The sequence below is a fragment of the Esox lucius genome, chromosome 15 (genome assembly GCF_011004845.1).
Source record: "Esox lucius isolate fEsoLuc1 chromosome 15, fEsoLuc1.pri, whole genome shotgun sequence".
Classification (NCBI taxonomy): Eukaryota; Metazoa; Chordata; class Actinopteri; order Esociformes; family Esocidae; genus Esox; species Esox lucius.
In genome coordinates, this window is record NC_047583.1 from 16,081,616 (window position 1) to 16,094,500 (window position 12,885).

Below are 12,885 nucleotides of genomic sequence, written 5' to 3' on the forward strand. Positions count from 1 at the left end.
TCTGAAGAGGCCAACCTGAGCCAATTAGGAGCTGGGAGAGCTGCTGCTGTCCACCCTACAGTGGCCCTGCCCTCTCCGCTGCGCTTTGATCTCCCGCACGCTACACACAACTGAAGCCAGAGCTTCCAGCCCTCTCCCTGTGTAATATACGACAAGGCTAGTCCAATTATTGCAATCTGGTTTCCACATCTCTGGGTAGTCGGACGAAGGTGGAAATGAATGACCCACACACCTCTGCAAACAGCACTCCGTTTATGCTTCATTCAATACTGCCTAATTCAGAGATCAGTTGGTATCCGGTCGATTCAATTAGGGTGGTAGTTTATTTTCTTCATTTTAGTCATTTTGCTGAGGCTCTTTTTCCAAAGCAAGTTAGAAATATCATTGATTGCATATGGCTTCAGAAGCAGTAGGACGCAGGGTTCTGTGACTCTGGTATATGTGGTTTATGTATGTATATCTTTCTGGTCTTGATACTATATGTTGGGATTCAATTTAGACTAATGCCACATAATGGTTCCGCTTAATTTGTTTGTTTTGTCGCCCAAGGTCCTCCGCGGGTGTCTGAGAGGGTGGCCCATAGGCAGTCGGTTCGCCTGGGGACTTCCATCAAGCTGCCGTGCCCTGTGGAGGGAGACCCTCCGCCCCTTATCATGTGGACCAAAGATAGCCGCAACATCCACAGTGGGTGGATCCGCTTCCGTATCCTTCGCCTGGGCCTTAAGATCAAGGAGGTGGAGGCAGAGGATGCCGGAACCTACGTCTGCAAAGCCACCAACGGCTTTGGCAGCGTCAGCGTCAACTACACCCTCATAGTCATCGGTAAGCATTAGAACAGATGTGTGTCTGCTCGACATTATTTTACCGTTCGTAGTGAAATCACCTTTACGATGACCCCACCCATAAGCCATCCACATGCATCGTCATCTTTTAAGGAAGTGATTCACAGTTTGTCAAGGATCTTTTGCCATGATTTTTGCAGATGTTAAATGACAACACTGCAGTGTAGAGTGGAGCAGGCTCTGGAATGGGGGGGGCGGGGGGGTTTAGAGAGGGGGATTGAAGTTGATCCTCTCCTGTCTTATATCTGTTATATCCTACACCGCTGAATCCCAAAGTCAACATCAGTCTTGGGTATTGTTTCTTACCACATCCTCCCGGGTGACTCAAGTGGATCTTAATTCCCCTTTCTCCAGGCTGACCGCTGGTTTGTTAAAGCCGAGTCTCCTTCAGAAACGTGCTCACCTTAACTAGCTTTAAAGCCTCATTTGGGGACATGACAAATAACTCTCAGGGAGGTAACTCGGGACGTAACTCTCAGTTACTTCCTGATCTTTTTGGGCCTGTCTCTGTGTTCATTACAGTAGGTTTATTCTGTGCTAGAGCAGAGCGTGATGAATGAAACAAGTGAAGCGTGAAAGCTCAGTTTAGTTTAATTACTCTAAGATGCCTAATTTGGGCCAGTCTAGAGCACCCTGCAGGGGAGGAGAGTAGGGCAGGGGCCTGTTCAGGTTTCAGGTTGTAACAGACAAGTTGGTGGAGCATACAAGGCAGATGAATCAGACGGATCAGACCAGGATGACAGGGTCTGTCGGGTTGACTGTTGTGGGGTCATGGCGGCGATCTGAGGGAGTCTGATTCCAACAGTTGTTTTAACTGTTCAAGAAAATGTTGAATGGGAGTTCAAATAACAGGCAAAGTTGCTGCAAAAAAAAAGCTGTTGATTTTTCCCGGGACATTTAAAAGCTTATGGCTTTATGGATTGTGTTAGAATCCTCATTAGCTGCTGCCCTGATTAAAATGAATTAAAAGGCTCTAATTAGACAGTCCTTTGGTCTGAGCAGGCCTGAAGATCCTTGTCAACATTATTTGTAGACCATGTCTCAGTTCTTATTGTTCTTATTTTAAAACATATATACTGTACTGTGTAGTTAGAGACCCGTTAAGAAAAAGAATGTCACACTTCACACTACAGCTGTATTTAATTCATTTCTAGGCCATGGTTATGAATCTGCTGTAGCTACTACATCACCTGACATGGCTAACACAGGGTGATCCCTTAAGTGTGTCAGTCATAATACTTTTAGTGACAAATATTTATCAAATGTGTAAAGTTTAAGGGTACCCACATGATTTACTGTTGCTCAGTTCAGATGCTTCTGTTAGTTAGTATTAAACAGAGTGTATGCATCATAGTCATTTCATTTACCCAAATTATGTATGGTGTGTCTCTCCTACACATTAATGTGTGTAGCTTGACCTTGCTGTACTATAACTAAGAGGGCATGTCGAGGTACTGAAAAGTAATTCACTAACGCTGAAGAAGGGAGAGGTTGTATGTAAGTTCAGCCTACCGTACTTTACTCCCACACAGGACAAAAAGTATTTCACCTTTGAAAGTTTAGAATCGTTTTTTTTCCTTGACAGATACCGTTTCATGCATCATTTTTTTTTTTAACAAACTGAACACAGTTCTTTTCACCCTCTCTGATCTCCACCAGAAACAGTTTGATCTTGATCCTGATTGAGTCAGTCCTGTTTTCTTTACCAACTGTTTGTGATGAATGCGTGGCACACCGACAGTAGTCTCAGCAGCCATTCCATATCTCTGTTTTGTAAGACCACAGACCCCCCCCCCCCCCCCACACACACACACACACTCTCATCTCCCTCTCTTCTCTCCATTCTCTCATCCGTCATACCTGCCAGGGACTGGCACACATCACCCGTTTGTTTGTTTTTATAGGTAATTGTCCCATCAGGGGTGCCGTGTAGTCAGAGGCTGGCTGGCTGGCTGGCTACAGAGATTTGGGGAGCCTCATTTTAAAACACTTGCAGGGCTGAAGTCATACATTGAGAGAACTGAGCGTGAAATTAGTAGAATGGGGCATATTGTATGTACTTTCCAGTCAATGGTGAAATGATTGTACCTTGACGACTGTACCTTGATGTGCTTAATTATAACACACCTTAATTGGGTTTAGGTTTGTGTGTAGTTCAGTGCGTTGTGGGGAGGTTCATAGATCCCACTGGATTATTTATTTGAGGAGTTCTTAATGGGTGGTGTAGTACAGGGTAGTTTCCATCGTAGCTCTGCAAACAATATCCATCATTTGAGTTTATTATTTTTACTGGGGCTCAGAAAATAAAGAAAAAAGAAACGACTGCAGTCAGTTAAATTGCTGTTCAAGGGAACGCCAGTGACAATATCCCGGCTGGCTTTAGGCTCCCTGCCCGCAGTGTAAGACACGGTTATACACCGAAGAGACCTGAACTCAGGAAGGCAGGAGGAGGAAAAGACTGACAGGAAGATAAGTGGTTCCTCCTTGGCGATGTAAAGGGGTTTCTCTCTGAATCCACGGCCGCAGAAGCAATCCCCGTTCCATTCTGCCCGTAGACAGCCTGTTCTCTCCTGAACTATCCCAAGAATCTGGTCAGCCGGTGTAACATGGCGCCGCCTCAAACCCCCGCAGCTGGCTGTTTGGGCCCTGTTTTGGGTGGTCTCCTGACAACTGACCCCCCCTCCCAACCACTGATCCATAGACTGGGATGGATAGGAACATGACTGCCTCACTGCCAGTACACCGATCCACATTTACAGCTGTTTGTGCTAACACTGTTTACACCAACCACGTAAACAGAGAGGTAATCCTGGTGACTGAGTGAATGGGGTCGTGCTGTCCTTCATGTGTGGACCCTTTACATGTCCATTGTACAGTGTTGGTGATAGTACAGATTGTGACGGATGTCGAGAGCTCATTGGTGACCAGAATGACGGGCATTTACCTGTGATTCAGCCGAAGCTCAAGGCCAGGGGAGTGAGAGTGATCTGTTTCCTTCATTCACAAATCCAGGATTTGTGAATGAAGAGAGAAAAAAGGGAGCGAACCTGACTCCGTGATACTGTTGGACTACAGACGCCTTCCTTCCCAACAGTATCTCAGTTGCACAGTGTATCTGTCTTTCTTCCCTGTCTCTAAATTTACCACTGTATTGGGTTTATGTTAAATGTATGTTCCCTTATGTTACATTCAGATGTTTTATGCTGTATGTTAAATATCGTGCCCTGAAAAAGCTGAGTGGATTGGTGCTCCTGCTCTTTGAGGAGGAATATCGGGCCTCTCTCAAGGACTCCCCAAGGCCTCCTAGTCCTCTCCTTTTACTTAATTGTATTTTCAGTATTCCAACAATAACAGTTATGTGGCAGCACTGAGATAGCCTGCCTTCCCCCAGTCTGCAGAACCCGTGAGCCAACATTGTGTAAAGACAATGGCCGCCTGGGATAGTAGTGTAGTACCAGACTCATAAAAGGCGCCATTGTTCCTAAGGACCTCCAAAAAATAGAGGAAATAGATTCAAGAACAGAAAAGATTTGAAATGAAAATCCGGGCAGTGTGGGACCATGTTCTGTTTTGATTGGGAGGTTCAGGAACTGGGAGGAATGTGGAGAGCCCAAGTGAGCAGCAGAGAAATATTTCTTCCAATGGAGGCTGTTTTTTAAAAGGAATGGGTTATTATAGTTGGCCAGTTAAAGCCCTTCAAATAGCCATTACATCATGGCTGGGTCTGATGCTAGAGGGCACAGACAATGGAGGGATTGTGCCCGGAGAACCCTAGACAGCTTTGGGGGCTTTGGGGAAAGTCAGAGGGCGGCTGGAATAGGGGGTTAGAAGCCACATCTGGTCTCTCTACCTGCCCTATTCAAATGCAGAGTGGGAATCAAGTATGCCAAAATGCATTTGGAGACATTTCACTTGAGGCTACACACTGGGATCAAGTTCAGTACAAGGTGCATGCTTTTCTCATGTACTGTGGACCCTTATATTTCCAAGTACTTTTTGTAATAACCACAAGTTCCAGGATAGGCAGGATGAACAGAGACGTATTCTTGGTACCAGGAAAGAATAATCACACAAACGTATTTAACTACAAAAGTCTTAAAACATTTTTTAAAACAGGGCAATGAGCAGGCTGGCTTAGGTAGGCTATGGGTTAATCTCAAAGTACCACAACAGAGGTAAGATGCAAGAAGATATAATTCAGAGGTAACGTGCATGATGCTCTTTCACTAGATCTCTATAAACACAGCAACCAAGTGACCATGAAACAACATTTGCACAAAGTTGACTTAGCACCTGTTAGTGAAACAATACTTAATACGTAAAAAAAATTACTTGCTGGCGGTCCCCCAAGTCCAATCAGCAATCAGACACGTAGTTATCTACATACTAACGTTTAAACATTTACACAACTCAATTTTATCAGGACACTGGATATAATATTAACCAATTGTCAATGAATGTTGGTTTGTAAACTACAGACGGACTGTGTTTATGAGACAGCATTGGCGCTTAGTCAGTCTTTACGCATGTCCTCCTTAGCACTAAATGCTCAGCTCTTTTCAATCTCCGTTGCACCTGAAACCAATCAGAGCTAATTAGCAATTACAGTCATATATCAAACTATCCAATCCACACCACAAATCACATGGCCCAAATGAAACCGTCATCTCTCAACCCAACAGGCTGTACAATATAACACATTCACTGGGTTGGATGTCAGAATCCTTACTGAATTTGTGGGAAAAGTCTAAAGACAAAACAACTGGTATTTTTAAACAATAAGGGGCAATGGGCGTGGTATATGTCCAATATACCACAGCTGGAGCAGTTCTTGGGGACACTGCATTGCATAGTGCCTGCACACAGCACTTGGCCATGATGTACTGTCAGAATACCACAAACACCCAAGATGCCTTATTGCTTTTATAAACCAGTTCTCGGTGCCATTAGAACAGTAGAAAGTTATGTGACGGTGTGGATGAAGGTTTTTTTTAACCTATTGTTATTGTCTTGTTCAAATAGAATTACAGGGGGGCGACGGTGTTGCATCCCATAGAGGATCAAGCCATTGTGTTGTGTCCTGTCAGGAAGGAAGCTATTGTCTTCAACTAATTGATGGATTAACCTATTGTCAACCTTGACTGATAGATTAATTTGTCAGGAAATGTATTTCTCCCACCTTTTCACCTCCCAGATGACCCCCCCCCACCCCCGTATGAAAGCTGCTGTAACTATTCTTTGTTAGCCAGTTACAACATTAGATGACTGCTTCCGAGCATATTGGCCTAAACATTAAATAAACGTTTACTCTATTCCCATTCAGATTGTCAGATATCATTCGGTGGTTTTCCACAACAATGGTATACAGTCTGATTGGGCTTCGGCCAGTCAGCATTTAGGATTCTAACCACTCAGTTTATAATCAAACAAAAATGAAATGTGTTAACGACCTGTACCATGTTGACACCCTTCTCTTCTGTTGTTGATCTGAGGTCTGTCGTATGTTTGCTATCCCGACGAATGACAGTAATTGGCTAGGAACTTGATATGCTCCATAAATGTATCAGGGTCTATCTCATAAAGCTGATATGCATTACAAACTATTCTGTTTCACTAATTATATTTTCACTAAGCCGTGTCTTAGCTGCACCTCATGAAGTCAGTTTATCAGTGACATCAACTCCCCAGCTGTCTTCTGGAGCTGTGCTTATGAAAACTGATCATATTACTCCCAAACGTTACAACATGCGACCTTAACGTGCACCCCCTCAGTGGATCCTATCTGGAATTGCTAAATTTACTCAGAGCCATGACTATTTTACACTATGCCTGTTGGCCATAGACATTTGGTCAAGAAAGCTATGTCAGTGACATTGTCTGTAGAAAAAAAATAAAATGAATCCCGCTGAAACATTTTGCCAGTGTTTGTTGAATAATCTGACAAATACATGTGTCTGGAGTTAGACACTATCACCAACCAATGGTGTCTACTTCAACATAACTTTATTGATAGTGTTCAGATCGTTTCTTTGAATTGATTATCAGCCGTTCTCGACCTTACAATTATCTAAGAAAACATCCATCTGAGATCACAACTCAAAGGTCAATACAGTTGAAATTAGTCCAAATGGCCTTTACCACTATTGAAACCATAATAGGTTTATCTTATAATCTCTGTCATCATTCTCTGTTAACAAGACCACCAAGGACATTGCTGTGTGCCTATTTGGCTTGCATTTTATATCATGTTAAAGTCTATGTTTAAAAGTCTGCAGTGATGAAACATTAATTTCTCTTGTAGTGTTTCAGTGATATGTTCTGTCCCCTTTTCCCCTTCAGACGACTCTGGTGCTGATAAGACAAGACCAGGTGTTCCTGGTGGGGTGGACTCAGAATATGGCCTTGACAGCTTACCAGGAAAACTAGGTAAGATCATACAACTGAAACGGTATTTGCGTGACATTGAGTCTAATTTCATAACGTTGATATCCATCTATGTAAGGTAGTATAGCCTAAACCCTGTTTCCTTCTTTTCCCCACAGTGCGGCCCCGTTTCACCCAGCCTGCTAAGATGAGGAAGCGGGTAATCGCTAGGCCTGTGGGTAGCTCTGTGCGGTTGAAGTGTATGGCCAGCGGTAGCCCTCGGCCGGACATTGTGTGGCTGAAGGATGACAGGCTGCTGACGGAGCGTGAGGTGGGCGAGGGGCGCCAGAAGAAGTGGACCCTGAGCCTGAAGAACCTAAGCCCTGAGAACAGCGGGAGGTATACATGCAGGGTCTCCAACCGGGCTGGGGAGATCAACGCCACCTACAAGCTGGAGGTCATACGTAAGTATAATACAGGCAGAGTCCTGAGTCAGACATATACCTAACTCATTAACCATCTAGAAAGTTGTCATCCCTCAAGCTTATTTGGAGATAAGTAAAAAGTTTTGAATGTACTATGCTCTCTACTCTTGGAATGTTCTGCGACCAGGTTATTGTGAGTTTTTTATTTTTCCCCCTCAAAGGTTTCAGTTCCACATTAAAGGTGGAAAAAGTTCTGACATGATTTATCTTTGTCTCGTTCTTTTACATCACAAGAACCTGGCATTTTAACAGGGGTGTGTAGAATTTTTATATCCACTGTACATAAAAATGACTATTAACAATAATAATAGTAGGCATCCTGTATTCCAAAAATATTTATTTTACATTAATAAATTGCTCGGACAGAGGGGGGTTTGTTTTAAGCCCCTATTTAGTCTTTTGTAATCAAATTTTTTTATTTTTAGATCCTAATTGTTGAATGTTATTCTCCTGACCCCCTTCATTACAAGGTCATTTTGATTCCTTTGTATAGTATTTAGGAAGTAGACTGCAATCCACCTCTCAGCTGCCACTGTATACCACGACAATAAACTAAATATACAACACAATTTGAGGCCAAATTTACCACTGGTGTGTGGGGTCAGACCTCTATTCTCGTGTTTCATGTTTGCTAAATACTATTGACACTGATTAAAACCGGATTTTCTGTCAGATGTCTTGACACAGAAAGTTACTCACACCAGTAGTGGGTTTGGTGTCAAAATGTCTTGTATTTTCAGGTCTTTTATTCAAGGTGAACAATATGTAGTCAAAATGATAATCTGTAAGTAGAAAATGGTGATAGAGCTTGGATATTATTGGGCTATTTCACTCAGTCGATCAGATATAATTTAATTAAACCCTTTTTAAATCAGTAGTTATCACAGTGTTGATACAGATACCCAGCCAGAAACCTCAAAGTGCAAGCAACAAGATACTGGTCTGAAAACCTATGGTTTGATTTGTAGATGTCTGTCCATAAGGATATGAATGATGTGAAAGGATTTTTCATGGAGGATGCTCTTCAAATGTGTTTCTCAACCCAGAAAACATTTTAGAAAAAGGCTTAATGGCATTATATTTGCAAAGTAAGGTACCATGAATTATTGAGTAATATCCATAACTTTGACCCCTACCTTTTTTAGAAAAAACAAATATGACTGCTTAAAATATCTTTCTCTAAGCATTTGTATTGGTCTAAAGTTAGTGAATATCCAGAAAAATATATATTTTTAGCAAAGATTTCTTTGATATTGCACATTTGTTTTGTCATTTGTTAATTATTATCAAAAGTCAATACTTTCACAACCACACAGTTCTGCAGACAGGTCTACAGCAAGCAAGCAAGCCTGCAAGTTTATATAGCACAATTAATACATAGAAGCAAATGAATGTGTTTTACAAAGAAAAAGAAAAAATATAAAAATACAATAACATAAAAACTAATACTCAAATGAAAACATCAAAACAACATCATAATAAGAAAACTTAGAATAAGAAAATAGAAACAGAATAAAAATGGGACAAAAACATAGGAAGCTCTAAAAGCTGTAAGGCTTAAACAGTGCAATCAAGTTTAAGCTCTCAGAGAAATGTTTTTAACCTGGATATAGTTGTTGTGATAGAAACCAATGGGAGAAATGAATGTGGTAAACATTGATCCAGTTGCCCTGTAATCACAGTAAGGTTGGGTTCTGGATATATGAGGAAGAACCATAACATTTCGGAGATCCTTACTCTCTGATCACCCTCAGTCAGACTGCTGCGTTTGATGAGTCTTACTCATATTCCTGTTCCATGGATGAATGTGCTCATCTAATCACGTATATGAGAAGCATATTGAGAAGACAGGTCTGAGAATGAGGCTTATTTTCTGGTGTTGGGGGAAGGGGGGGGGGGGGCTGCTGGAGCTGATTAGGACCCAGCTGTCTCCAGCTCCTCACCCCCTCATACATGTGAGTTGTACAACCAGGAGCAGAGCACAGAGGAAACTAATCATACATACTTCTTGTGTTACATGTGGTCTCTCTCTCTCTGCCACAATTACATGCTCTAGGCCTGAGGCTGATACATGTAGAGATATCTCTGTTGGCATCTCATTCAGAGTCTGGTGTGTTTAACTTAGGGATGGTTGGGAGAGGTTGTCCACTGTATCTCCATGGTGACAGCTTGTCCACTGTGTCTCCATGGTGACATCTTGTCCATTGTGTCTCCATGGTGACAGCTCCATGGTGACAGCTTGTCCACTGTGTCTCCATGGTGACAGCTCCATGGTGACAGCTTGTCCACTGTGTCTCCATGGTGACAGCTCCATGGTGACAGCTTGTCCATTGTGTCTCTTCAGAGCGGACCAACTCCAAGCCTGTCCTGACGGGCACTCACCCAGTCAACACCACGGTGGACTACGGTGGGACCACCTCGTTCCAGTGCAAAGTAAGGAGTGATGTCAAACCGGTCATCCAGTGGCTCAAGCGTGTGGAGTCCAGCGAGGAGAGTCGATACAACTCCACCATCGAGGTGGGCGACCATCGCTTTGTGGTGCTGCCCACGGGCGAGGTGTGGTCACGCCCTGACGGCTCCTACCTCAACAAGCTGCTCATCACCCGTGCCAAGGAGGATGACGCTGGCATGTACATCTGTCTTGGTGCCAACACCATGGGCTACAGCTTCCGCAGTGCCTTCCTCACTGTCCTGCCAGGTAAACCCAGAGCCAGTCTGCCAGCCCACTACTGTATCATATCTAACGAGGCCAGAAAACTGTAGAGCTCCTAGAAACCTTTCCCACCATCCCAAGATCCTGCCATTGCCTTGTATAGGCATACATGAATGCACTTATTATTTTTTTAATTTAAGTTTACATATTCCAAAATGACTTCACTTTTACTATACTATGATTTACTTATAGTTACTTAATTTCCCTCTTTTGCTGAAATTTTTACTGACCTAATGGAGCAATACAAGCCTGTTAGGATGAAGGCTGGCTAAACTGTGTATAAAAATAATTCTTATTTATTATAAAACCTTTATATACAAAAACCTACAAAGATAATGCACATTTTTAAGAGAGACACTATTATCCATTGATCAGGGTTAGTAAAGGCGACAGACGTTTTGACAGCACACTGACATTTTCTGGGGAGGACAGTATGCTATTGACCCATTGCTGTCAACAATGTGTAGTCACTTTATTATTCAATTGTTGTATATTTAATAATTGACAACCCTTTTATTGTGTGTCCTATACCCCTGCAGACACCAAGCCACCCATCACCCCAATGTTCACCCCAACCTCCAGCACCCTCCCCTGGCCTGTCATCATCGGCATCCCCGCTGGCATGGTGTTCATCTTTGGTACCGTGCTGCTGTGGTTCTGCCAGAGTAAGAAGCGCTGTCCCCCTCCCAGCGCTACGACAGTGACTGCCCAGGTCCTACAGACCTCCCAGCGACTGCCTTACCGGGATAGGGACAGGAGCTGTGTTGCTCCCTCTTCCACATCCTCCACACCTGAGAAGGACTGCCTGGGCTCCATAAACTATGAGTATTTAGCCCAGCAGCAACTACTCCTGACTCAAGGGGGCTCTGCTCTCCCCCCCAAAATCTACCCCAAAATCTACACCGACATCCACACACATACCCACTCCCATGTGGATGGGAAGGTACACCAGCACCAGCATATTCACTTTCAGTGTTAGCCCTGTGCCACATGTTGTATCCCTTCCTTTGCCTCCTAAGGACTGCTTAGCACAGCACATCAAGGTTCTGGGCTACGGACCGTCCCTCAGAACTGCTCTCTGGTTACACACACCTGGGGCTGCCCCTTACCTGTGCTGGATTACAATCTAACTGGACTTTGCAGAGGCTTTACACAGAACCGTCAGTACTGTACAACATCGAGCTAATGTGACCAGGTTTACGGTTTTGTGCCTGACTGGCTGCCGTAGTGATATCACAACTAACCAATGGAAGTGGGTTAGTTACAGTGCCGGCCCGGTCCGTGGTGCTACTCGTTTCATCGCAACGCGTGATGTGCACCAGTTACTACTTAAAGGCCCAGTGCAGTCTAAATTGCGCCATATCGTACAAATGCCGACAGAAATAACAATGGAATAGTGTGATGACATTTTATCAGTGTTATTTCACAATTGTTGAAAATACTAATGAGCAGGTTTTGCATGGGTTAGGGTTTGGCCAATATAGAGCAAATACAGAGTTCCAAACCTCTGCCATAATAGCTACTTTCTAGATTACATCTCTTCTCCTTTTGCATTAAAGCCATTTTGACAATTTCATAAGGAAACTATTTTTTGGAGACTATTTACCCAGAAATTACATCTTGAGAAAAAAAGGGCTGCATTGGGTTTTTAAACAATACTCAGCATGATTTTGAAGGCAGTTTGGAATATTACACAAAAGGGCTGGTTTTGCGCTTATACTCAGGTTATTCATTTGATTTTTATAAAGGTTTCATTATTGTTAAAATGCACATTCATTTAACCCTGACCACTATTGATAAGTATCCATTAATAATCGTATCACCCATGAAGGCCTTATAAGGCTAAAATAGATTGATAGTATTTTAATAGGCATGTAAATCATGGCCATTTTTAAGACTGAAAATTATAGAGGAACACTCTTATGAACAGTCTTATGACTGGAATCAGTCTTATGACTGGACTCACTGCATATCACTGCCAGAATACAAATGCTACTAAGGTTACCACCACTAGCCTTTTGATTGTATGTTTTATAGAATCACTGCATGAGGTGAGGTCAGAAATACCCAATGTTGCAGTGAATACACAGAACACCGTAATTAGTACTTGGACTACAGTCTAATCCAACCATATTTTATATAGATGTAGTCATTTTATATACATATTAAAGACATGTATTTAATTTATTTTGTTACAGAAATGTATTGTTTATTTTTCAACATCAGGCATTTTACATATTTTCAAATATGTATGATTAATTGTAAGGATTACTGTAGTTGCAATGCAGTGTACATGATATATGAAGGACATTGCCAACCAAGTTAATCTTAGTTTATGCAAGTACTTATGTTTGACAATCTTGTACAATGTACCCCTTTAAAGTGAAAAGTCATTTGCCAGCAATGATTAAAGGACAAGCACATTGACATGCTTTTCCTCTTTGGTTCCTATCATCCAGTGATGGACGACTTTATACCTCGA

The 12,885-nt window shown here is 42.6% G+C and overlaps 1 protein-coding gene across 1 annotated transcript in view; it reads left to right on the forward strand.

The window, feature by feature from the left end:
• LOC105015577 (fibroblast growth factor receptor-like 1) overlaps positions 1 to 12,830 on the forward strand; it is a 32,721-nt gene extending 19,891 nt beyond the window's left edge. The window contains exons 3-7 of the mRNA XM_010878843.3: positions 550 to 822; positions 7,182 to 7,268; positions 7,385 to 7,669; positions 10,035 to 10,388; positions 10,943 to 12,830. Coding sequence (XP_010877145.2) covers positions 550 to 822; positions 7,182 to 7,268; positions 7,385 to 7,669; positions 10,035 to 10,388; positions 10,943 to 11,382 — 1,439 coding nt within the window. The 3' untranslated portion in view covers positions 11,383 to 12,830. The remainder of the gene's footprint in view (positions 1 to 549; positions 823 to 7,181; positions 7,269 to 7,384; positions 7,670 to 10,034; positions 10,389 to 10,942) is intronic.
• The last annotated feature ends 55 nt before the right edge of the window (positions 12,831 to 12,885 follow it).